Source organism: Cervus canadensis, chromosome 26 (genome assembly GCF_019320065.1).
Source record: "Cervus canadensis isolate Bull #8, Minnesota chromosome 26, ASM1932006v1, whole genome shotgun sequence".
Lineage (NCBI taxonomy): Eukaryota > Metazoa > Chordata > Mammalia > Artiodactyla > Cervidae > Cervus > Cervus canadensis.
In genome coordinates, this window is record NC_057411.1 from 27,693,059 (window position 1) to 27,719,623 (window position 26,565).

The window sequence follows — 26,565 nt, forward strand, 5'->3', positions numbered from 1 at the left end:
GTGTCTGACTTCCTAAACTGGGTCACAAGACATTTTTAATTCCTTGCACTGTCTCTTGGATTGCTCACTCTGAAAGAAGCCAGTTGTCATGTTCTGAGGACACTAAAGAAATCTCATGAAAAAGTCCCTAATCTAAGGAACTGAGACCTTCTACCAAGAGCCAACGAGGAACTGAGACTTCTTGCCAACAGCTGTATGACTAAGTCATTTGGGGAGTGGATCCTCTAGCCCCGTTGAGAGAGAGAGAGAGAGAGAGACCATAGGTTATATACCTGCTCCATGTGCTCAGTTGTGACTGATTCTTTGCAACCCCATGGACTGTAGCCTGCCAGGCTCCTCTGTCCATGTAATTTTTCAGGCGAGAATATGGAGTGAGTTGCCATTTCCTGCTCCAGGGGTCTTCCTGACCCAGGGACTGAACCCGAGTCTTTCATGTCTCCTGCCTTCTTTACCACTAGAGCCGCCTGGGAAGCCCCAGATACACCACCCAAAATTCCTGACCCACAGAAACTGTGAAATGATGTTCATTGCTTTAAGTCACTAAGTTTTGTGGTAATTTGTCACACACCAGTAGATAACTAACACAGATCTGGGTCATGCAAGTGGAGTGATATTGAATACCTAAAACTGTGGGTGTGGCTTTGGAACTGGGTAAGTGGAAGCTAGAAGGAAGATAGTTTGATGATTTCTTACAAAACTAAACATATTCTTACCATATAATCCAGCAATCACTCTCTTTGATATTTACCCAAGGAGTGGAAAACTTAGGTCCATAAAAAAATGCAAATGGCTATTAATCTCAGCTTTAATCATAACTGCCAGAACTTGTAAGTAATCAGGATGTTCTTCAATAGGTGATTGGATAAACTGTAGTACATTCAAACAATGAAACATTGCTTACCACTAAAAAGTGATGAACTGGAGAACTAGGGCTTCCCTGGTGGCTCAGAGGTTAAAGCATCTGCCTCCAATGTGGGAGATGTGGGTTCCATCCCTGGGTCGGGAAGATCCCCTGGAGAAGGAAATGGTAACCCACTCCAGTATTCTTGCCTGGAGAATCCCATGGACAGAGGAGCCTGGTAGGGTACCGTTCACGGGGTCGCAAAGAGTTGGACACGACTGAGTGACTTCACTTCACTTTTCACCTTTAGAGAACTATAAAAAGACATGGAGGAAATGTAATGTAATGTACCAGGTGAAAGAAGCTAATCTACATGCCATTAAAATTCCAATTCTAGGATATTCTGGAAAAGGCAAAGTTAGTGAAAAGATCAGGGATTAACAAGGGTTAGGGGGAAGAGAGAGATGAATAGCAGAACAGAGATGATTTATAGGGTGGTGAAACTACCCTGTATGATATTATAATAGTGGATACATGTCATACATTTGTCCAAACCCAGGGAGTGTACACATCAAGAGTGAATCCTTATATAAGCAAGGTACTTGTGATAATGTGTCAGTGTGGGAACATCAGTTGTAACAAATTCATCACTCTGGTGGAGGGTATTAATAATGGCGGAAGCTACGGGTGGGGCGGGGGTGGGGGAAAGCAGAAGTATTGGGAGCTCTGTATATTCTGCTCAGTTTTGCTGTGAACCTAAAACTGCTTTAAAAAGTAGTGTGCTTAAAAAAAAAAGAATCCAGGACTTTTTTTTTAAATTCCCGTATCCAAAGTATTTAGGGAACTTAGTTTATCACTGAGATGGCATTTCCTATCTGTAGAGTTACTTGCAACATAAGTAATTGACAAAGAATTGGTATCCAGAATATATAAAGGTCAATAAGAAAAAACAAAAATAAAGGGCTGCAGAAAGAGGAAAATCAAATGACAAAATCCACATGAAGCAATCACAGCTTTACTAGTAATCACTGGATTGCAAATTAAAACAATATGCTTTTATCAGCAGCAGATTATCTAAAATTTTAGAGTCTAATAACATCAAGTGTTGACATGGATGTGCTAAAATAGAAATGCATATGAGTTCTTGCTAGGAATGTACAACTCAGCGCTGCCTAGTAAAGTTGAAAACTCACCGAAAAAAAAAGCGGAAGACTCATGAGCTCCATAACACAGGAGGAATTCCCTTTCTAGGCTTGTATGTAAGCTTTGGATAAAAAAAAAATTTTTTTAAGTCATATGCCAGGGAGACATGTACAAAAACGCTAATTGGAGCAGGATTTTTAACAGTGAAAAGGTGAGAAAAAACTAAATGCTCTTCAGTAGGGTAATGATAAAATTTTGGACTTATGGGTAAATAATGGAAAACTAGTGCATCAGTTAAAATGATAGAATCTTCATTTATCCAGAATTTAATGTTAAGTTACATAGTCAGCAAAAAAATATATACAGTGATAGTATTTATGTAAAATTTTAAGAGACTAAATGATATTTTTATTACATATACACATATATATCAATACCTGTGTGTGTGTTAGTCACTCAGTCGTGTCTGACTCTCTGTGACCCCACGAACTTTCCAGGTTCCACTGTCCATGGAATTCTCCAGGTAGGAATACTAGAGTGGGTTGCCATTCCCTTCTCCAGGGGATCTTTCTGACTCATGGATCGAACCTGAGTCTCCCACGTTGCAGGCAGATTCTTTACCATCTGAGCCACCATGGAAGCCCTATCAATACACACACATGCACAAATGTAGTAAAAGAAAAAATACTTAAAAGAATAATAGGCATCAGCTGCAAAATAGTGGTTATCCCTGAGAAAGGGAGAAAATTGAATGGGGCTTTAGCTATACTCTTAACATTCTATTTCTTTAAAACAAAAATATATGGTAAAAATTAATATTGAATAATTTGCAAGATGGACATGTTTCATTATTTTCTATATGTTTAAAAATATTATAGTTAAAATGGTAAAATGTTTCTAAAATTTTTAAAAAGAGGAAGATTCAAGTATCCTTAAACTAAGAAGTTGTGAAATATCACATTTTTAGTTTCCATGTAATTCTTTTATGCTTCCCCTTTTGTAACACTTTCTAGAGTTAGGTTCCCTCCCATGTTGTCTTAATTTTTCTTTACCCCTTGGCCAAATGCCCTCTTAAAGCACTCCTGGATCTGATCTTAGTATCTAAATAACAAGACTACTAGGTACACCAAAACTGGATCTTGCTATAAGAATGGAACCAGAGGTGTTTTATACTAAAAAGAGGGGGAGGGGTGGGGAGAGGCCATTGGCACTCCTGATTCTCAGGACTTCAGACTTGAACTGAATTACACCACCAGCTTCCCCAGTTCTCCTTCTTGCAGACAGCAGATTGCAGGATTTTTCAGCCTCTATAATCGCCTAAGACAATTATGATAATAAATCTCCTCATTTAGATAGGATATGTAAGATATATATAAAGATAAATCCTATGTGGAAGTTCAGTGGTAAATAATCTGCCTACAATGTAAGAGACCCAGGAGATGCGGGATCAATCCCTGGGTCAAGAAGATCCCCTGGAAAAGGAAATGGCAACCCATTCTAGTATTCTTGCCTGGGAAATCTCATGGACAGAGGAACCTAGCAGGCTACAGTCCATGAGGTCACCAAGAGTCTGATATGACTGAGCATGCATGCATGCACACATACATACCTAATATGTAGAGAAAAAGAAAATCCAACCAGCTATATTTGAACCACACTGTTTACTTTTTTTTTTTTTTTGGTCACATTCCATGGCAAGTGGAACCTCAGTTCCCTGACCAAGGATCGAGCCCATGCCCTGCACCCACATATTGGAAAGCAGAGTCTCTTTCTCAGAGAGACAATAGTCTTGAAGCAGGATCTTATTTCCCTTTCCAGGGATTAAGCGGATTTTCCACCAGTCCACCAGGGGCCAGAGGCTAGAAGTGAAGTTCCCTGATTCTTACCTGGTCTGATACCAAGAATGTTTCAAGGAGGCAAAAACTGCAAAACAGGTACAAAGTTTATTACTAGAGACACAGTACGGTGTACGGGAGAGCACACAGAGAAACTATTTATTTATGTCAGAGGAAAGGCAGAGATACACACCCGGAGAGGAGTGTGGTGGTCTGGAGTGAGGAGTACAGTAAAGAGCTGGTTTACATCACTTTTATAGGACAGTCCTTCTGGGTCTTTGTTTCAATCAGTTTAGTTCAGTTCAGTTGCTCAGTCGTGTCCGACTCTTTGTGACCCCATGAACCGCAGCACGCCAGGCCTCCCTGTCCATCACCAACTCCCAGAGTCCACCCAAACCCATGTCCATTGTTGAGTTGGTGATGCCATCCAACCATCTCATCCTCTGTTGTCCCCTTCTCCTCCTGCCCTCAATCTTTCCCAGCATCAGGGTCTTTTCAAATGAGTCAGCTCTTCACATCAGGTGGCCAAAGTATTGGAGTTTCAGCTTTAACCTGTCCTTCCAATGAACACCCAGGACTGATCTCCTTTAGGATGGATTGGTTGGATCTCCTTGCAGTCCAAGGGACTCTCTCAAGAGTCTTCTCCAACACCACAGTTCAAAAGCATCAATTTTTCAGCGCTCAGCTTTCTTTATAGTCCAACTCTTACTTTGTTTACATATGGCCAATTAACTTCTTTCTTTCTCCACACCTGACTGGTCCTAGGATCCTCCCCAAGATGCATGTGCAACTTTTTTCTAAGATGGATCCCACCCTAGAGCCTGGTGGGTGCATGTCCAGACTTATTATGGGGTGGGGCCCCCTCCTTTTCTGACCCCCAGAAGCCTTCCTGTGAAAGTGCAGAAGGGGAAGTCTTCCTTGACCTCAGGAGTGGGCCGGCCCTTTATCTCTCTACTCCAGCAGAGCTCAGCTTTTGCCACTAGCTTTGTCCCTGGAGTGTCTGGGTGAGAGAACAAAGTTTGAATTTTACTCCACTTGACCAACATCAGGTGTCCGGCCTAGGTGGCCACCTATCTCTGACCTCAGTCTCAATCTCTGGACCGCAGGGGAAGTCCCCAGACAACAACAACAAAAAATTTTATTAAAAAAAAATCTGTATATTTATTTATTTGCTGTGCCAGGTCTTGATTATGGCATGTAGGATCTTTAAGTTATGGCATATGGGGTTGATTTCCCTGACCAGGGATGGAACTGGGGCCCTCTGCATTGAGAGTGTGGAGACTCAGCCACTGGACTCCCAGGAAGTCCCCACACTATTTTCATATGTATATGACACTTACAAAATTGTAAGTTGTAAGAACCAGCATTATTTTATATATCTTAAAGAGGAACTTGCTAACATTTAAACTACAACACGGTGCTTTCTTATTAGATAAAAATGTGTATGTGTTGGAAGAGTGCTAAGTCTTGGCACAGAGATTTAAACAGCAAATACCTACATGTTTGAAAAAGTGAAGCAAATTCATTAACATATTGCATAAGCTTCTTTGCATTCAAAATCAGACTCTGGAGAATCTCCCTTTGAGTCAGTATCCTAGATGCCCATATTTCTCCACACTACTCTTGTGCCATTAAGGACTTTGATGGTGCACCATTTCTTGAGTTCTCCACTCAAAAACTGGGCTTCCTAGATATTGGTAATATTGTTTCTTGATCTGGGTGCTGATATCCAGGGATGTATTCCATTTGTGTAAATTCACTGAGCTTGTTGTTGTTGTTCAGTTGCTTAGTTGTGTCTCTTTGTGACCCTAGGGACTGAAGCATGCCAGGCCTCCCTGTCCTTCATCATCTCCTGGAGTTTGTCAAACTCCCGTCCATTGAGCCTGTGATGCCATTCAACCATCATCCTCTGTCGTCCCCTTCTCCTCCTGCCCTCAATCTTTCCCAGCATCAGGGTCTTTCCCAATGAGTTGGTTCTTCACATCAGGTGGGCAAAGTATTGGCGCTTCAGCTTCAGCTTCATTCCTTCAAATGAATATTCACGACTGAATTCCTTTAGGATGGACTGGTTGGATCTCCTCGCAGTCCAAGGAACTCTCAAGAGTCTTCTCCAACACCACAGTTCAAAAGCATCAATTCTTCAACGCTCAACTTTTTTTTTTCCAGCTTTCTTTATAGTCCAACTCTCACATCCATACATGGCTAGTGGAAAAACCATAGCTTTGACTAGACAGACCTTTGTTGGCAAAGTAATGTCTCTGCTTTTTAATATGCTGTCTAGGTTGGTCATAACTTTCCTTCCAAGGAGTAAGCGTCTTTTAATTTCATGGCTGCAGTCACCATCTGCAGTGATTTTGGATCCCCCCCAAATAAAGTCAGCCACTGTTTCCACTGTTTCCCCATCTATTTGTCATGAAATGATGGGACCAGATGCCATTATCTTAGTTTTCTGAATGTTGAGTTTTTTTTTTTTTTTGAATGTTGAGTTTTAAGCCAGCGTTTTCACTCTCCTCTCACTTTCATCAAGAGGCTTTTCAATTCCTCTTCGCTTTCTGCCATAAGTGTGGTATCATCTGCACATCTGAGGTTATTGATGTTTCTCCCAGCAATCTTGATTCCAGCTTGTGCTTCTTCCAGCCTGGTATTTTTCATGATGTACCCTGCATATAAGTTAAATAAGTAGGGTGACAATATACAGCCTTGACGTATTCCTTTCCTGATTTAGAACCATCTGTTGTTCCATGTCCAGTTCTAACTGTTGCTTCTTGACATGCATACAGGTTTCTCAGGAGGCAGGTCAGGTGATCTGGCATTCCCATCTCTTTCAGAATTTTCCACAGTTTCTTGTGATCCACACAGTCAAAGGCTTTGGCATAGTCAATAAAGCAGATGTTTTTCTGCCACTCTCTTGCTTTTTCGATGATTCAGCACATGTTGACAATTTGATCTCTGGTTCTTCTGCCTTTTCTAAATCTAGCTTGAACATCTGGAAGTTCACGGTTCAGGTACTGTTGAAACCTGGCTTGGAGAATTTTGAGCATTACTTTGCTAGCGTGTGAGATGAGTGTAGTTGTGCGGTAGTTTGAGCATTCTTTGGCATTGCCATTCTTTGGGACTGGAATGAAAACTGACCTTTTCCAGGGGCCACTGCTGAGTTTTCCAAATTTGCTGGCATAGTGAGTGCAGCACTTTCACAGCATCATCTTTCAGGATTTGAAATAGCTCAACTGGAATTCCATTACCTCCACTAGCTTTGTTCGTAGTGATGCTTCCTAAGGCCCACTTGACTTCATATTCCAAGATGTCTGGTTCTAGGTGAGTGATCACTCCATCGTGGTTATCTGTGTCATGAAGATCTTTTCTGTAGAGTTCTGTGTATTCTTGCCACCTCTTCTTAATATCGTGTTTCTGTTAGGTCCATACCATTTCTGTCCTTTATTGTGCCCATCTTTGCATGAAATGTTCCCTTGGTATCTCTAATTTTCTTGAGATCTCTAGTCTTTCGCATTCTGTTGTTTTCCTCTATTTCTTTGCATCGATCACCGAGGAAGGCTTTCTTATCTCTCCTTGCCATTCTTTGGAACTCTGCATTCAAATGGGTGTATCTTCCCTTTTCTCCTTTGCCTTTTGCTTCTCATCTTTTCACAGCTACTTGTAAGGACTCCTCAGATAACCATTTTGCCTTTTTGCATTGCTTTTTCTTGGGGATGGTCTTGCTCCCTGTCTCCTGTACAATGTCATGAACTTCCATCCATAATTCTTCAGGCACTCTATCAGATCTAATCTCTTGAATCTATTTGTCACTTCCACTGTATAATCATTAGGGATTTGATTTAGGTCATACCTGAATGGTTCAGTGGTTTTCCCTATTTTTTTCAATTTAAGTCTGAATAAGGAGTTCATGATCTGAGCCACAGTCAGCTCCCCATCTTGTTTTTGCTGACTGTATAGAGCTTCTCCATCTTTGGCTGCAAAGAATATAATCAATCTGATTTCGGTATTGACCATTTGATGAAGTCCAAGTGTAGAGTCTTGTGTTGTTGGAAGAGGGTGAAGAACAGAACATTCCGACTGATTGAACACTGTGGTCAACACTAAGTTGCCGTGTAACATGATACAGATTACACATTTTCAAAGAATTAGGATATGAGATCATGACAACAAAATTTATATTAATCAAAATCTTCAAAAAATTATACCAACTTCTGAACCCTAAACTTTTATGATTTGGGAGTTCGTCTCCTACTGCTGTTCTTTTCCTAAGTATCAGTGTATTAGTGATCAGGCATTCTACCTTTCTGCCAGTTTAACTGTTCCTCCCTAGGCTGTCCCTAGCCCTGTGATGTGCCTTTTCTATATAGTCACTTTCTAAGTCTATTTCCTTCAAAGGATTAAAAGTTTCTACATGGCAGGAATATTGTGTTTGTAACCCACACAGCTTCTAGCACGTGCTTGGCCCACAGTGAGCATTCAATATACATTAAAAAAAATTGTTTTGGCCACACCATGTGGCTTGTAGGATCTTAGTTCCCCGAACAGGGACTGAACCTGGACCGCTGGCAGTGAGACCACAAAGTCTCAACCACTGGACTGCCAGGTAACTCCCCCAAGATACATTTTTATGTTTCAAACTAGTTCCCCCTAAATGGATAAGGGGTAAAGCAAATATTTATAGCAACTTCAACTATTGTTTCAAATGAATTAAGCAAAAAACCCAAAACTAAAACAAAAAAACTTAACAGGTATCTAATCTTTGATGAGAAATTTACTGAATGCTTTGTTGGTGGCAAATACCATGCTAAGTGCTTAGTTCTCAAAACTCTCAAAACAATCAATGAGGTAGGTGGTATTTTATTTACGGAGAGAAGACTGACAGATAAGGGTTTTTATCAGATACTCAAGTATTTGTTGAGCACTTACACTTATTGGGCACTGAACTAGCACAGAGCACTCGCTGCCTTCTGTGGAGCCTATTTTCTAGTAGAACTTGCTAAGATCACATATATGTATCAGTATTCTAGATTTATACTTTATATGTTATGAGTTTGGACGGTTGAGTGTTCATCTCTGAAATGGCCCCATTCTCACTGTTGACAAAAATTTGAGACTCAAGAGCTAAAGTTCAAGCCCTGGTGACTTCTTCAAGAAGTTATCTTGAAGGTCACTCTACCCTTGTTGACAGCATCCAATCTTGTGAGGATCTGAGTTCCAAACTTACAGTAAGCAGAAAATATTCTCAATAGAAGGCTTATAATAAAAGGAATTATATGCTGTGAGAGTCCATTGGACAACAAGGAGATCAAACCAATTCTAAAGGAAATCAGTCCTGAATATTCATTGGAAGGACTGATGTGGAAGCTCCAACTTTGGCCACCTGATGCAAAAAACTGACTAATTGGAAATGACCCTGACGCTGGGAAAGATTGAAGGCAGGAGAAGGGGATGACAGGATGAGATGATTGGATGGCATCACTGACTTGATGGACAGGAATTTGAGTAAGCTCCAGGAGTTGGGGATGGACAGGGAAGCCTGGCGTGCTGCAGTCCATGGGGTTGCAAAGAGTTGGACACGATGGAACTGAACTGATACTATGGGATTAAAGAAATAAAAGTTAAAGCTATAACTTTTAAAGCTAGAAATTTAGCTGCCATACAAACTTCAGTTAAGAGTAGTAGAACAGAGGGGAGACTACAGAATGGACTCTGGCCTCTCAGCAGCTCAGAGGGGTGGAAAAGTCTAGGGGAAGGATGAAAGTACCCAGCATCATCACAATTCAAAGAGCAAAGCTACAGACCCGAGGCCGTTTTGAGTTTTATTTACTTCTTTCTGGGGCTAGACACATACACAGGGAGACAGCTGAAAAATGCAAAGAGGAAAGAGCAGCTTCAGGCCTGAAACATTCAAACATGCACTTCCTGTGAAACACTAAAGCTGCTGGGGGTTGATGGAGGGTTCCTTTCCCCAGGTCACTGCAAAGTAATCATTAATCATTGAGGTCTTGTAACTAATCCCCAGTGGTATGGGGTGTCTTAGGAAAAGTCACAAAGTTTCATTGAAGTAACAGGGAAGTTGAACTCAAAGTATACAGATGATGCTAGAAAAGGAATAAGAGAAGTGGTTTTACAAGCTGCTGAGTGGGCAGAAAATTGCCTTTTACTCTAGTTTGAAGCAATTTTTCCAACTATCACAATATTATCTAGGAAATTTGAGACAAAGGGCACCAAACCATTTCCAAATGCAGAAACTTGCAAACAGCTGACCATGGCTCTCGTGGCCCTTGGAATCTACTCAAGTATGCATAGGGGAGGGAGATCACACACACCACTCAGCACACAGAGTACCTATTTGACATTAGAAACCTTTTATTGAGACAAGGCCAACAGAGGGCTGGACATATTACAGGGTCAAGGAAGACTGAGGAAACTAATCTGACTTCTTTCTCCTCTGTGGAAGAGTGGGCAGCCCAAATAATGAACAGAAGCCACTCCGAGATTACTACTTATACGTAAGGCAATTTAAAAAATGAGATCTTAGCCAAAAAGTCTATACCTGGCATTAAAAAAAAAATTTACATCTTTTGGATGGATGGACTAAAAAGGCTAAACTGTCTACTCAAAATCTGTACAGCAGGAACCTGTTTTCAGCAGGTAAGCCTATTTACAAGTAAGATCCTCTTACTCTTGTAACATTGTCCTGTTTTAAGAAAATATATAATACCCATCCTCTGCAGAGTTAGTCCATAAGGCCTCTGTGACTCCACAGAAGTATAAAACTGTCTCTACTATAGAACTATTTATGTAGCAATGTAAATACATATAAACACACTTGCCCCTCGCCCCATCCTACAAACAGGTTATAAATATCTTGAATGAGAAGTTATGGCTCATTCATTTTTATATCTTCAGTGACAATTAAGAGGCAGTCTCTCTAACTCTTTCCCTATACATATGTATATAATTATTTTCTTGCATGTATACTAAATGAAAATGAGTTTATACCACGACTATTTACATTTCAAACATTCCCACCATTACCCATCTCTAAAATAAAAACACCAAAAGCTACCAAGTTTACTGTGGTTTTCACAACATAGTGCTTCTGGACTTTATATCACAAATATTCTTAATTTTCAAGTTTTCAGAGTAATAATACAAATTTAGCATTCTCCTTGGAATGGAAGACTTGCTTGGAAGTTACTTCATTCTTTTTCTCTTTTTCAAGAGTGCATCTCGTAATGCCAGCTGGAAGATAAAGAAAAAAATGAGGTAAACACGATCTAGAGAAGAAGACCACTGGGCCAATGTTCAAAGTGAACCTGTAAATACCCTCATAAAGTTTTACAGTTCCCAAAAGAAAATAAATGGAATATTAAGTAAAAGATTATGAAGAATAAACCTAAATTAAAAAAGAAGATAACCAAGGCCAATGTGTACCTTTTAAGTTTGTGATGAATATTATTCCATTAATTCCCCAAGCACCCATCACCTTTTGAGTCCTAGAAACTTTAAAGCATTTTGTGGGGGTGGAGGTTGCCTGGCTCTACATCTACATATTCAAACTTTTTGAATTTTATGATTTTAAGTTATTGACTTCTTGCCTTTAACTCAGCCTGGGTCTTAGTATGTCTGTGTAGACAGGCAGAATAACTGGGACACTTATGGTAGAAAAAAATTAACAAGTTTCTTTCAACCAACTTTCAACCAAGTTGCATGGCTAAGAAGGTATTTCTGAGTTAGCCATATATGTATTATTTTCATATCTGTAAAGTCAGTTTAAATATAGTATCCATTCATATTATTATATATTGATTAAATAAGTTCAAAACTGGAAAGCTGTGGAATAGTCATACATACGGTTAGGAACAATATATTAGCTAATAATATACCACCAATGCAATGGACATGAACTTGGGCAAACTTCAGGAGACGGTGAGGGACAGAGAGGCCTGGCATATTGCAGTCCATGGAGTCGTAAAGAGTTGGACATGACTGGGCGACTGAACAACAATCAGCTAACAATGTTACAGCTCAGGTTACATGGATTTAATTCCACTCACTAAACTCTGTAACAAAGCACAGGCTACTCTCACACATGCATCAGGTCCCTTCCTCGTTCACAGCCCGCCATCTAAACACACTGCAAGGTCCTCTCCTCTCCTCTTCTCTGTGCTTTACCTTCCTTCTCTGGTCTCGCCTCTTTTGGGAGATGCTCTATAACTGCACCATCCAATACAGTGGCCACTAGCTACACATGGCTGTTGGGCAATGAAACATGGCTAGTCCAAACAGTCCCTGGTTCAGTCCCCAGCTGAAGCAGCTCAGCTGGTAAAGAATCCACCTTCAGTGCAGGAGACCCTGGTTCAACTCCTGGGTCGGGAAGATTCCCTGAAGAAGGGATAGGCTACCCACTGCAGTATTCATGGGCTTCCCTGGTGGCTCAGACGGTAAAGAATCCACCTGCAATGCAGGAGACCTGGGTTTCATCCCTGGTTTGGGAAGATCCCCTGGGGGAGGGCATGGCAACCCACTCTGGAATTCTTGCCTGGAGAATCCCCATAGACAGAGGAGCCTGGCGGGCTACAGTCCATGGGGTCACAAAGAGGCAGACATGACTGAGCGACTGAACACAGCACAGAGCGCAAGTGTAAAACACACTGGGTTTCAATTAGCTCAAAAACAGAGTGTACAATAGCTCATTTAATAATTTTCATATTGATTACTCTGCTGGCCTAGAGGGAAGGACAGAATAGAGAAAATTAGGAACCCAGAGTCAAGCTTCATAATGAAGAGACCCTGAAGAAAACACAGGACAAGAAAACAAACACAGAAGTTCTGATCATGGCAAGAAAACCGGAGGAGGAAAAAGCATTCTTGAACCAACGTGTGCGCATGTCCAATGAACTCTTAACTTTCTCTTAAAAAATTATTTAAGACAAATATTTGATACTTCCAGAGGTGCTGATGGGAACAACGCAAGGCTTCTCTATCATGCCAAAAAAAAGCTGCTAAAAATAGAGGAAGTGGGGAAGGGAATGCTCCTAGCTAAGTGTAGCAAGATTATAAACATCTCAAAATAAGGCAAGGCCTGCCAACTATTTCCTCAACTGTAAAATCGTACAAGAGGCAAGGAAGGATAAACTAATGGATTTAATCAATTCAACCATGAATTTAAATGGAACTGGGAAAATTCAATTTAAAATCTTTTAAAGTTAATTAATTTCTGGCTGCACTGGGTCTTCGTCGCTGGTCATCTCTAGTTGCCCTGAGCAGGGACCACCCCCTAGTTGGGGGGCACGGGCTTCCCATCGCAGTGGCTTCTCTTGTTGTGGAGCACATTGTAGAGCACGTGGGCTCCGCAGTTGTGGCACACGGGCTTAGCCGCTCCTCAGCAAGTGTGATCTTCCTGGACCGGGGACTGAACCCCCGCCCCCAGCACTGGCAGGTGGATTCTTACCCACTGGACCACCAGGGAAGTCCGAGACTATTTAAAATCTTTAATGGCATCTTTCACTCAGCTTTCAACAACTTCTATTCAGAATATTGTCATTTTATTACTTATACAATGCTGCTAAACAGTTGCAGAGAAGGCAATGGCACCCCACTCCAGTACTCTTGCCTGGAAAATCCCATGGACGGAGGTGCCTGGTAGGCTACAGTCCATAGGGTTGCAAAGAGTTGGATATGACTGAGCGACTTCACTTTCATGCATTGGAGAAGGAAATGGCAACCCACTCCAGTGTTCTTGCCTGGAGAATCGCAGGGACAGGGGAGCCTGGTGGCCTGCCGTCTATGGGGTCACACAGAGTCAGACATGACTGATGCGACTTAGCAGCAGTAGCAGCTAAACAGTTGAGAACTAGAAAGTTTAAATAGGTAGGTAGGCATTAAGGGGTACCTTAATTTAGTTCATTCTGACTCGGTTCCCACACAGACAGAGCCCTGCCCTAGAGAGCTGGCTCTCACATTCGGAACCGGGAGGCTCATAACTGGCTTGCAATTTAGGAACGCTGGTTCAGGATGTGGCACTGACATTTACTTAACCTGATTTCCTAGAGATTCTTCTGGGTACATTTAGATATATACTCTGGTACATTCCCAGTAGACAAGGATATAAAAACAAAAATCTGTTTTACTACAATAACAGGACTACTCGCCCAAGACAGAAAGTGGGTAAAATAAAATGCCAAAGGCCTCTAAGGGCACACAGAGGCAGGACCATGCCAGGGACAGACTGTTTAGTCTGCACTGCTCTCCTGAAGCTGTTTCTGAGACACTGTCGTTGCTTAGTCGCTCAGTCTTGTTCCACGCTTTGCGACCCTGTGGACTGTAGTCTGCAAGGCTTTGTTCATGGAATTTCCCAGGCTAGAACACTGGAGTGCGTTGTCATTTCCTTCTGCCGGGGATCTTCTTTGACCCAGAGATCAAACACGCGTCTCCTGCATTGGCAGGCAGGTTCTTTACCACTGAGCCATCTGGGAAGCCCTTTCTGAGATATTACCACACATAATAATGCTTTTTGGAGAAAAGCACTAGGCATATAACAAATACTCAAAAAAACCCAAGGATCACACAGCTGAATCTCAACCAAGTTAGGTACAGGATTTATACGCCCTGACTGCTCTCCACCTCTCCATGCTCTCTAAGAATGCAGCCCATTAATCCTGAGACACACATTACACAAGGTCTTAGAGGGCACAGTTCCACCCACACGTAGAGAAGTTGCAGACCACCACCACCACTCTGCCTAGTCAAGCTTCCGATAGAACTCACCTGCTTTTCGCGGAAGGAACGCTTATTTTTTGACCGGACATTATGACTATACCGCATCATCATGAAGTTCTTCTGCTTTTTCTTCTCTTTATTGGTGGAACTGGAAAATGGATTCATTTTGGTTTTCTTCCTCACAAATTCTTTTCGGTCTGTTTTTCCAGCCTATTAGCACACACGCACAAAAAATACCATAGCAGGAGTTATCGTATCAACATACACATCTTCTCTGTGGCAGCTCCACTGCAAGCCAAGGACAGGAAGGTGGATGGAACCCAGTTCCTGCTCCCTGGTGACAGCTCAGTCCGGGGGAGACATGACTGTGATGTACTGTAATGGGGCTGGGGAGCACAGTGGAACAAATGGCTTCCAAGAGGTCAGAGCAGTCTCTGAGAAAGGGAGACCTCGTGAGCTGTTCATTGCAGGGTGAAGGCCTTTCTGGTGAGGAAAGGTGGGAAGGGTAGGGTATTTCAGGAAGTAGGAATAGTTTATGCACAGCTGTGGGGAAGAAACAAGGGTTTTCAAACTTATCTAAAGAGATGTCAGTACCAATGGAACAGAGGGTGATGTGGAGCGCGTTTTGAATGGTGTCTGAAACAATACAGGTAGAGAAAATGAAGCTGGAAAGGTAGGCAGGCTCCAACTGTCTCTGGCTTTTCTTTAATGACTATAAACATTCCACTGCTTTTCTCATAGCTTTGATAAATGGACTGGGCCTCCTTTAAACTGTGAAAATGTCCTGGTGCCTTTCTGTGCTCCACATCATGTCTTGGATGGCGGTTACATGACTATCAAGTTGCTAAAACTCACCTAACTTCCCATCTATGGCTTCTATTCTAATGACAGCTTTTCTGTGCCTATGCAAGTTCTGAGTCGTATTTCACTTCACTGTATCTGTCTGTTTAAAGACCCAGGCAATGACACGCCTCACTCACCATGGCAGTTGCTAGTCTTGTCTCCTTGTCAGACTTCGGCTTTTTATGAAGGCGTTCAATGTCCCGAAGAGAAAGTAACTCACCCCTGGGGTGAAGAGAAAAACCATAGTATCAAACAAGGATAGAATTCCTTTTCCTATAACTTTCATAATCACGTGAGCCGACTGAAGACCTGGTGCATGCGCCGTCTTACCTGCGCTCCTCATCGCTGTCTATTTCGATGTATTTCCTCTTCTGGGCTTTCCCAGGGGCAGCGTCGAGCTCTTTCCTCATTTGGGCCATTCGGATTTTCTGGAAGTCTTCCTGACTTAACACTCGGCTAGTGCTGACGGCCGCCGCCTTGGCCTTCCGCTCCTCCAGCGGCATGCTGTTCAGTTTCTCAGACTTGAGAGAACACAACACGGGCTTAAACGGCCATTAGCTCTGAGAGGGTAGCCCCTCAACACTCGGGACAGGAACTTTTAGGACTTACGATCTCTTTCTGTTCTTCGTCAGAAGAATGGGGCACGTCAACCCATTCGCCATCGGAATCTGCCTCGTCACTGAGACTGGCACTCTCCCAGCCATCTGCATGAAAAAGAGCGTGTCAGCAACCCCGCCCTCTGTTCAGCGCTCAGGGTACACTGAGGTAAATCAAGCAAAAGAAAACTTAGGTGATGAACCTCAAGTAGGTGCTCACCAAGAGTGGAGTAGTAGTATTGTTAAATAAGTCACATCAATTTAACTAAGTCAAGGAATGGAGAATAAACACTGATTAAGCATCCATCATGAGCCAAAATCTGACAATCTTTCTCTGACTGTCATGACTCAACAAAAGAGGAGTAGATTCTCAAGTTACATAACCTGCCCCAGGCCAAAAGACTGCTAGAAATGCAGTCTATGCCGAAATTAGGAAAATCACGTATGACTCCAGAGCCCGTGTTCTTTTCACCAATATACTGTACCTGTATATTTACAGTGACTGCATAAGAGTTATTTAACTTTTCTAAGCATGCTTAAATGTTTGAGAAATTAGTTAGAAACAAATCATTCAGGGAACCAAGGCAGAAAATTCTGGTTGTGCAAGAACCTTGTAGACATCTCATTAAAAAGGCATCAGAGTTCCTAATGGAGCTACCACAGAGAGTTTTCCCAGTCAAGGACACCTGCAGTTCCCTGGGGACACCCACATTCTGTAAGACAGCGTCCCAGCTCGTAGGCATGGCACACCACCACTCACGAGAAGGCCCCAACGCCATCTCCAGTCTCAGCTTTCTGTGCATCACCTTGTATCCTACATTCTAAAAGTTTCCTAAATCCTTCGCCTGCAAAGTCTCCACTATTCTACAACTGCTCGCTCAGCATTCAAAGTATGAGTCATGGCTCACCATTTTCTTGAAGCTTTTATTGAACCTCTGGGGCATACCTGACCTCTCTCCAGCCCTTATACCTGACTCTAATCATAAATCCTGTTAATGCTTTATTAGCTGTTTATGAAAATTCTCTGACAATGGCTGGCTCATAGCTAATGTTTACGAAAGTTTTGTTGAAATAATGAGCAGACAGGAAGAAGATAGGACTCTAGTAACCAAAGGAATAAATGCTAATCTTGGAAATCAGAACAGGGTTCCTCAAGCATTCCTCAACAAGTTCAACAAGTTTTCTCCTTCAATAGGAGGACTGCTAGAGACTGTAATCCTCACCATTTTTTTCTAGGCAATAACAACAACAAAAACCCATTATCTTTCCCAAGTATCAAACAGCATGCCCTTGATAAGGGGCAGCCAATCTGAAGGACACAAAAAAGCATTTCCTACAATAGAATGTCAGTTCCCTCAGAGCAGGAACCACACCCATCAACGCCCATTAATACCTGCAATGCCCGCAGCAGTAGTTATTACTCAGTTAACATCAGCTGAATGAATGTCCAGACAGGATAAAGATTTCAAGGTCAATACAGATATAGCAGGAGTGATTCTGTCCTGAATAACGGTGCAATAAGAACAAACCTTCATCGCCTTCAGCATTTTCTTCTCCGTTTTCAACTTCCAGAATTTCTGCTCCTGGAATGTAATCTTTAGCATCCAGTTCTCCGTATTCTTGCACTCTTGCTTCTATGGAGGCTTCGGTAGGTTTACCCTAAAGGAAAGGAACTAGTTTTTTGCTTAGACAGCAAAACATTATTCATGAAAAGGATTCTCTAGGATTATGAACTCAGGAGAACCACAAAAAATGGAAGCAAATGAATGACAAAAACAGTTCACCAATGTCTTGGGTCAAAGTAAATTCCCTCTCAAAACTCTGCCCACTGTTTTCTTGCTTTCTTCTGAACTACCCCAGGAAACTTTGATATTTAAGTCTCGAGATTTCTGCTTCTGTTACATACATACATCTCATTTCCTCCCACCTCAACAGAGGTAGTATCTGATTAAGGAATAGCCTGTTCAATGCTGTCATCAGCTATAGATCTGAAAAGGTCTACAAGACTCATTCAGTATCAAAGAGCATATACCAACTATAAAATAGTTAAGGAACAGTATTCAACTTTATTCTGAGTTTAAAGAATAAAACTACGTGTATCACCAACACTCTGAATGGAAGCATCAGATATGTGCTCAGTTGCGCCCGACTCTTTGCAACCCCATCTAGTCTAGCACTGACAGCCTGACCCCCAGGTTCCTCTGTCCATGGGATTTCCCAGGCAAGAATACTGGAGTGGGCTGCCATTTCCTACTCCAAGCACCAGAAGTACTCAAACTCAAATTGTAGGGAATTACTCTCACTTTCTGAGACCAAATCCTTGATCAACATATGTACGCTTCACCTACCCGGAATTTTTTTTGTAACATCTGAGGATTCAGTGTTCGGAAGAGCTGAATCAAGGTTCTAGCAGACATCATCACATCTGGAAAATAACAGCTTTAACTAGAGACTTCAGAGCAAAGAGTCTATTGAGACAAAAATGAGACACTCTATACTCCTTCATCTACTGAGAATAACAGAGCACTTACTCTTATCTTTGTGTGTCTTATACTGAGCCAGGTCTTGCAGAAGTTCCTCAGTCATGGCCAGAGGACATCGAGCTGTTATCTCTTTTATAGCATTGATTCTAAAAAAGGAAAAAATGAAATAAAAAATAAACAAACAGGAGTTTCATGTGATTCAACCCAAGAAAATTTTCTAAAAAGACTAAATCACAAGGAATATAAGGTCAGTTTTATAGGGCTGAGGTCTCTAAAACTGCAGCATGGTGGAATGTGGGAGTGAGTGGGCAGCCTCAGAGGGGTTTGATTCCACACAGTTTACTGCTATTTCCTCTATTAGAAGAATAAGCAACATTTTCACCTCTGTAAAATACAGGCATGCCTCAGACACAGTGCAGGTCTGGTTCCAGAATAATGCAATAAAGCAAGTCACACATATTTTTTGGTTTCCCAGTGTATACAAAAGTTATGTTTCAACTATACTGTAGTCTATTAAATGTGAACAGCATTATGTTTAAGAAAAAATGTACATACCCTTAATTAAAACATACTTTACTGCTAAAAATGCTAACCTTCATCTAAGCCTTCAGTGAGGCATAATCTTTACGCTGGTGGATTACCAAAACGTTACACACAGACATGGAGTGAGCAAATGTTGTTGGAAAGATGTCGCCATTAGACTTGCCCCACACAAAGTTGCCACAGACCTTCAATGTGTAAAGCAAAGGGCAATAAAAGGAGGTGGGCTTGTATATGTTGGCAGCATTTATTCGCCAACTCTAAGGGAAACTGTATTAGGTCAAGTAAAGTTTTTTTTTTTTTTAATTGGAGGATAACTGCTTTACAATGTTTTGTTGGTTTCTACCGTACATCAACATGAATCAGTCACAATTACATATACATCCCCTCCCCTCCCCCCTATTCCACCCAAAAAGTTAGTCTCTAGGGCTGTTATCTCCCAGCAATGTTTTCCAAGTGAGATAAAAAGCAGTTGCTCAGCATACTGCTTAGTTATCAGGACAGACTGGACATCCTAAACCAGTGCTCACACTTATTAAGTGTTTTTGAATTAATCAAAAAGGTCACTGAACTGCTCTAGGATTAAAGAATCATTTAATAATGAATCATTTGTTCCAGGGACGACAGGAATTCAGGGTAGCAGACAGGGGAAAAAATACTTAGACTGCACACAAGCATTCATTTGAAAGAGTAAAAAGCTAGTTAAAAAACAAAATGTTAATTAGAAGCACAGAAATCTTTTCTCTGGCTCAAAATTCTAACCAATAAATTAAAAAATTATCAAGAGAAGAAAAATACTGAGAAGGCTGAAGTATACTTTAAGTTTTTCTCAGAGGGCACATTTTAGCTGAAATTTCACATCCTGGTAATGGAAAGCAAAGCCAGTAGGTGAAAACCACAGCCACTGCCTCCAGCCATGTTCCACATACCCCACTGTCATGACTTCTCCAGAGTTCTTGTCAGTAACAAAATTGTTGGCCACAGTCATGAGCAATGACTGGATGATCTGAATGGGATGGAAAGAAAGGATATGAGTATTGGTAACGTCTCCACCTACTCAAGTGCTTTGACGATGAAGGGACGATAGACTATCACAGTGGAAAAACAGCCCTCCACCTTTGGTTTGGGAGGTGGAAGGATCAAGACTGAGGAACACAGAAAAGTACTCTACTTTGGGTTTCAGCTGTCTTCTTGGCTATTCTGAGATTAAATCTGGCTCTCCTTTAATATAAGTTTTCAACACTGGTTAAAAATTTGCTTTGACCCAGGTTTATCCAACACTGTTTTAATCAAAGAAAGGAACTACCAGCTTTGAAAAATAATCACTATATAAATTCACTGATATTCTTGCCTTCTCTAGGATAAAATTTGGCTACTCAACAAAACAAGAATTCTCAACTGCTGGTTCAAAACAAACTATATTTTCTATAGTAAAATGTTTTTATTTCTATAAATAAACTTCTCTATATAAGTGTCCTTAAGAGCTAGTGTCTCTTCTACTCAGTTTAAGAAGGCGGGGAGGACAGTAATCTCTGTGGGATTACTCAGTGGCACTGCTAGGTACTCACTAGATCCTGACAGAAGTAAAGTTTAAGAGTTCTCACCTCTGGGGGTACTAAGTGATGAGACGCTTGTGCAGCAAACAGAAGGATCTTCGTTACTTCTAACAATGTAAGAGATGAGAAAGGCCACGGTCAGTCAGTTTACAGCCCTGTCTCAGGACCACAGCAAACATGGTGGGCACACACACCGGCCTTACTGCTCCTGATTACTCCGCCTGGAACACCCAACTCGCAGACGTCTGCATGGCTCACTGCCTTGCTTCCTGCTCAACTGCTGCCTCACCAAAATGTCTCTCCTGACCACATAATCCAAACAGAACCCACCCTGGCACTTTCTGTTCTCCTTACCTGCTTCCTTTTTTCTCAAAATACTTATCTTCACGGGGACATATTATATACAACACTCTGTGGATCTCCCTCTAGAATGTAAGCTCTATGAAGGTAAGAGCAATACTTTATGTTCACTGATGGCTAATACAGTGCTCAGACTAGGAATCACTAAATAAATGAAAAAATATAAACATACATATATACACACACTCTCCCTTTAAAGAAGCAGTATATATAAATAATCTGCCTGCAATGCAGGGGACCCAGGTTTGATTTCCGGGTCAGGAAGATCCCCTGAAGAAGGAAATGGCAATCAACTCCAGTATTCTTGCCTAGAGAATCCCATGGACAGACGGCTACAGTCCATGGGGTCGCAAGAGTCGGACACGACTTAGCAACTAAACCATCCATATATAAAGAACGAGGCCTTTGGCAAATGAACGGAGGGATCTTGGTCTTTTTTCTTTCTATACCTCATAGGACTGAAGTGAGGATGAAACGAGATGACTATATGTGAATCGTTTAGCACAGCATTTGGCACATGCTGAATGTTTAATAAATGTTCACTTCTTTCCTACTTTGGTACAAGTTCAAAGGCAAAAACAACCATTACTTTCTTCTTGCTTTTATGTTGTTTTTCTTTTTCCCCAAACTTTAAACTTTTTATTTTGTATTGAGGTATAGTCTATTAACAATGATGATGTTTTTAATTAAGAATACAAATAAGGAGAAAAAAAAAGAATACAAATAAGAGCAATAAAAGCAGTAAGACAAACCCTGGTATCTATCACCAAGTTACAGTAAATAGTCAAAAGTCTTTTTAAGAATTTTCCATATGAGTATAGCATTAAAAAAGACTTGCTTTGAGAAACCAAATATTGTGTTGTTTTTCCTCCCCCAATAACTGTAATTCCAGAACAAAAATGGTTATTCTAACCCCAAGGCCACCAAAGGAACACAGCAAGTGGAAGTCTTACCTCTTTGGTGAGGCTGTAGAAACCTCTGCACAAAGGGGTAGAAGTTGAAGAGAAAAAGCTGTGGAGAAAAGAATGCACGGACTTAATATATAAACTCTGCTGGGCTGCAGAGTTTCACTGCTCCATGATGTAATTATATCACCAAGCTTAACTAACTGGGAGTCATTTTTTTTACTTTCATTTCTTTTCCCCCCTCAACAAGTATGAGTGATCCAGGATGATTCAATGCACTGTATTAACCAAGAAAAGGCAGGCTATGTTCCTATCCTCATTATGTCAAGGCAGAAAGTGTACACAGAATAAACCAAGGGAGGAAAGGCAGTCAAAATGCAATATTCTACTTTTAAATTGATGTGGCTACAGAAGCAATTTTTTAGTCTTCAAAGGTAATAGTAATTCAAACCTGAATAGCACCTAGTGTAATCTGATCACCAAAAAACCTACAGTCTAGTTTTGTTATTGGATATCAGTTGAACCACACCGGAGAAATTACTCTGAGCTTCACCTAGATGTGGGCTCCAAAATCACTGCAGATGGTGACTGCAGCCATGAAATTAAAAGGTGCTTGCTCCTTGGAAGGAAAGTTATGACCAACCTAGACAGCATATTGAAAAGGAGAGACATTACTTTGCCAACAAAGGTCCATCTAGCCAAGGCTGTGGTTTTTCCAGTAGTCATGTATGGATCTGTATGACTACACACAGTAGTCATGTATGGATTTGGACTCTCATCTGAAGCTGCACATTGAAGAATTGATGCTTTTGAACTGTGGTGTTGGAGAAGACTCTTGAGAGTCCCTTGGACTGCAAGGAGATCCAACCAGTCCATCCTAAAGGAGATCAGTCCTGGGTGTTCATTGGAAGGACTGATGTTGAAGCTGAAACTCAAATACTTATTTGAAAAGATCCTGATGCTGGCAAAGATTGAGGGTGGGAGGAGAAGAGTATGACAGAGGATGAGATGGTTGGATGGCATCACTGACTCAATGGACATGAGTTTGAGTAAACTCCAGGAGTTGGAGATGGACAGGGAGGCCTGGCGTGCTACAGTCCACGGGGTCGCAAAGAGGTGGACACAACCGAGCGACTGAGTTGAACTGAACTACCTAGATGAAAGTGATGAGGATCCCGTTATTAAAGCAACTGTAATCTTTAACTTCAAGAAGAAAAACTTTGGAGATGGCCTAGTCTTTTTCAAAGCTCATCATGTGAGAATAAATTTTTTTCTATTTTAGTCACAGAGCAAAAGTAGGACCAGGAGGACCAGAAAACTAAATGGCAAGACTTGTGTTTGATATAGAGATGGATATTTAATTGCAGTCAGTTGTGAAGCTCCAGTTTTCATTTCCATCAAATCAGACTTCAGTTACAAATCACTTTTGCTTTTCTACTGAGCTCAAATTCAGGTTGACTTGGAATTACTGCACAAATGTGACAAGAATTGACTGGATGATCCTGCTTCAGAACTGCAGCCCATGGAGAAGAAGCAATTTTTTCTTAAAATGTTAAAGTTTTCTTTTAGAAATGGAGTAAGTATATTCACTCATGTCTACTTTCATTTTTATCTTGGTATTTGTCTATACTGCATGATATTCAATAAAGAAGCCTGTTTTACTTTTTGTTTTTTGAGGAAAGCAACATATTCAATGACAATCAGATCAGAACTAGTCACAAGAGCAAAATGACAGGAACAACCTCAATGGTCATTTCTTCATCGCCTGAATTTTTGGGAATTCCTCCTTCTTCTATAAAGGCAGATAGTCTGAGTATGTTTGAGGTTTCCATATGTACACACAATATACATACATTATACCACCGAAGAGTTCTTGCAATCTAATTTAATATTAAATGAATAATCAGAGAATTCAGCTTTGTTAGTGAGTAAGCCGGAAGTCAGGAAAGCTATAAAGGGGTAAATGGTGAAACATAGTAACAGTTGATAAAAATATATGGGTTATGTTGGCTCAGAAAAAAGTATAAGTGAAACAGAGGTAAATGAAGTAAAAAAAAAAAAAGAACAAAACTGTCTATAAACTGAATACATGTACAATTCAACATACATACTTACTGGTAAGAAAAAGTGACAAAAACAGCTGTTTTCCAGTGAAAGATTTTATCCTTTTGTAAACTATATGGGTTGAAATGGTGTGCGAGGATCTACCTTAGTGTCCTTTTACCAAGAATAATTCTACTTATAATATTCATCAAGAGAAACACAATGCAAAGCAAACCTCGTGAATTCCCACCAATCTGGAGATGAGGTTCATGAGCATCATCTTCACTTCAAACCTCTCCTTGGAGCTCTCCAGCTGCTTCAGTAGCTTTTCTGCAAAATCTGGAAAGAAGAAAATAATCAGAGACGTATACTGTGGGCCCACGGTCTGCACAATGTTATCCAACAAGTGTAGAGAAAAGCGGTGGTTTGATCATTGACTCTAGGGTGACTGTGCCTGAAATCACTCTGCAGAACCAGGATGGTGAAAACAGTGACAGGACAGGTGAAAAGACTTATACACAAGCAAATATACATACGATGGTGCCCAAAGTTAAGCCCTAAGGATTCCCAAGATTTTCAGCACCAACATCGAGTGACTGTCTGACAAACACTCTAAGACCTTGCTTCTTAAAGTGTGCTCTGCAGAACACCCGCAGCTGTCCACCGTGTAGCTTATTACAAATCCTGAAACTCAGGACCTACCCCCAGACCTACTGAAAATCAGAATTTGTACTTTAATAGGATCCCACAGTGATCTGTGTATGCCTTAAAGTTTGAGGAACACTGACCAAGAGGAAGGGTCAGTAACCTGGAGTACAGAAAGCATTTAAAAGCCCCATTGCCAGGGGAGGGATAGATTCGGGGTCTGGGCTTGACATGTACACACTGCTATGTTTAAAATAGATAACCAACAGGGATTAAAACACACAAACAAAACAACAACCCCATTGTCCAGTCATACCTCATATCAACTAATCAGTCTCTGGGAATAACAGGACCTAAGTACCAGTATAGTTTCATAAAATTCCCCAACTGATTCTATGTGCAATCTAGTTTGAGAACTACTGTTCTAGAACAGAGTTTCCCAAATTTTAGGTTTCCACCCACTGGTTTTTTAAAAAAACAAAACAAAACAAAAAAATGGGAATAAGAAGAGATTGTTAATTTTTCATTTGGTCAAGTACAATGTCCTACTATTAACGACATTATGAAAGACATGAATTGTGAAGAGAGCTGTTCCCCCACATTTTTCTTATTTTGCTGTGGGCTGGGAATCACTGCTTTAGAACGTAATTCTCTAGGCCAGGACCAACAGGCAACAATTTAGCATTTATTGTCTGTTAAGTGCCAGGGATTTTATATTCTCTGATAACCTGGAAGTTAGGAAGCTAAATAGGCAGATAAAGCCAACAAGGAACTTGGGAGGTCATAACTGTAGTACCTTGGGGATCATGAATCAAGTGAATAGCTGAAAAGTTAAACACCTCTGGTTTTTTCTTCTTTTTATGTTTCTGAAAGAAAGGGAAAGGGAAATATTTACATTCTGAATTATAGTGAAGAGGCCCTAGGCTATTACCAAGTCTGTCACACTATTTAAAAAGAAAAAAAAAAAAAAAAACCTTTGTTCCAAAAAACTTTCTTTCAACTGGAAGAACTAAAGGTGGTTTACATCTTCTAAGAGTCAGCTTGGGAATGTTCCAGTTATTAGCACCTGTGAGACTTATAGGGATTTGGAAATATAAACATTAAAAAACAAACTAGGGCCAAATTAATGACTTCAAATAATCACTACAAAATATAAGATTTACTTCGTTTGCATTCTCTTCTGAGAAGACATGATCAAAACAAATAAAAATGAATTTAATCAAATTAATTTATTCAAGTCACAGATTTTGCTAGAGCTGAAAACAATTATTCATCTAAAAAAAATCAGGGCTTAAAAATTCATCACACATTTCTAAGTCTTTAACAAAAATGCTACTTTATTTCAAATGCCTAAAAGCTTCTCCTAAAGACCACATATTCTGCGTTTTAATGAATCCCATCTCCTTTCCTAGGTGTGAGTCTCACCGTGAGGACTTTCATAGCCTTTTCCAACTTCTTCTTGTTTTTAGAGCTTTTCTTCCCAGTGGCATACTGCACAAGCAGGTCTCTTGCTGTTGGTCCTTCATCCTGAAGAAAAAACTACTTTGTAAAACCATAAACAAGGAAAATCTGCATAAAAGCAGAGAATAACCCTTTCAGTCACTTCTTTGTATTTGTACTCTTTGCATGACGCTATTAAAAATAAACACAACTTTAAAAATTCAATGAAATATTTGTCCATGTGCAGAAACAGGCACATACAAAGATTTCCACTACAGCACTAACTTGTTTTTCTGCTTTAGCTTTTATTGAAGTATAATATATAGACAAAAGGCAACTAAGTTTTTATTTGAAGGAAAAAAAACAAACCTGGAAACAAGTGTTTATCAATAGGGAAATGCTTAATCTACACTACATTCATTTCATATTCTGAAACATCATGTGGAGGTTAAAGTACTGAGATAGATCTATATGTACAAGTAGAAGACTATCCAAATGCACTGATACATCTCTCTTTATATATATATGTCATCACAAAGAAAACACAGTGCAAAATAAAATATATTGTTTATATATATTTTAAAAACAGACTACACACATAAGACAATATATA

General features: G+C 40.6%; 1 protein-coding gene across 2 annotated transcripts in view; it reads right to left on the reverse strand.

The window, feature by feature from the left end:
• Nucleotides 1-10,162: 10,162 nt before the first annotated feature.
• Nucleotides 10,163-26,565, reverse strand: part of SDAD1 (SDA1 domain containing 1) — a 28,790-nt gene continuing 12,387 nt past the window's right edge. For both annotated transcript variants that reach the window (XM_043448379.1, XM_043448380.1), the window contains 14 exons: nt 25,938-26,039; nt 25,309-25,378; nt 24,103-24,206; nt 21,873-21,930; nt 20,608-20,666; nt 19,933-20,009; nt 18,512-18,609; nt 18,329-18,405; nt 17,510-17,639; nt 15,994-16,088; nt 15,715-15,905; nt 15,522-15,606; nt 14,590-14,751; nt 10,163-11,061 (listed from right to left, as the gene is read on the reverse strand). In XM_043448379.1, coding sequence (XP_043304314.1) covers nt 11,014-11,061; nt 14,590-14,751; nt 15,522-15,606; nt 15,715-15,905; nt 15,994-16,088; nt 17,510-17,639; nt 18,329-18,405; nt 18,512-18,609; nt 19,933-20,009; nt 20,608-20,666; nt 21,873-21,930; nt 24,103-24,206; nt 25,309-25,378; nt 25,938-26,039 — 1,356 coding nt within the window. In that variant the 3' untranslated portion in view covers nt 10,163-11,013. The remainder of the gene's footprint in view (nt 11,062-14,589; nt 14,752-15,521; nt 15,607-15,714; nt 15,906-15,993; nt 16,089-17,509; nt 17,640-18,328; nt 18,406-18,511; nt 18,610-19,932; nt 20,010-20,607; nt 20,667-21,872; nt 21,931-24,102; nt 24,207-25,308; nt 25,379-25,937; nt 26,040-26,565) is intronic.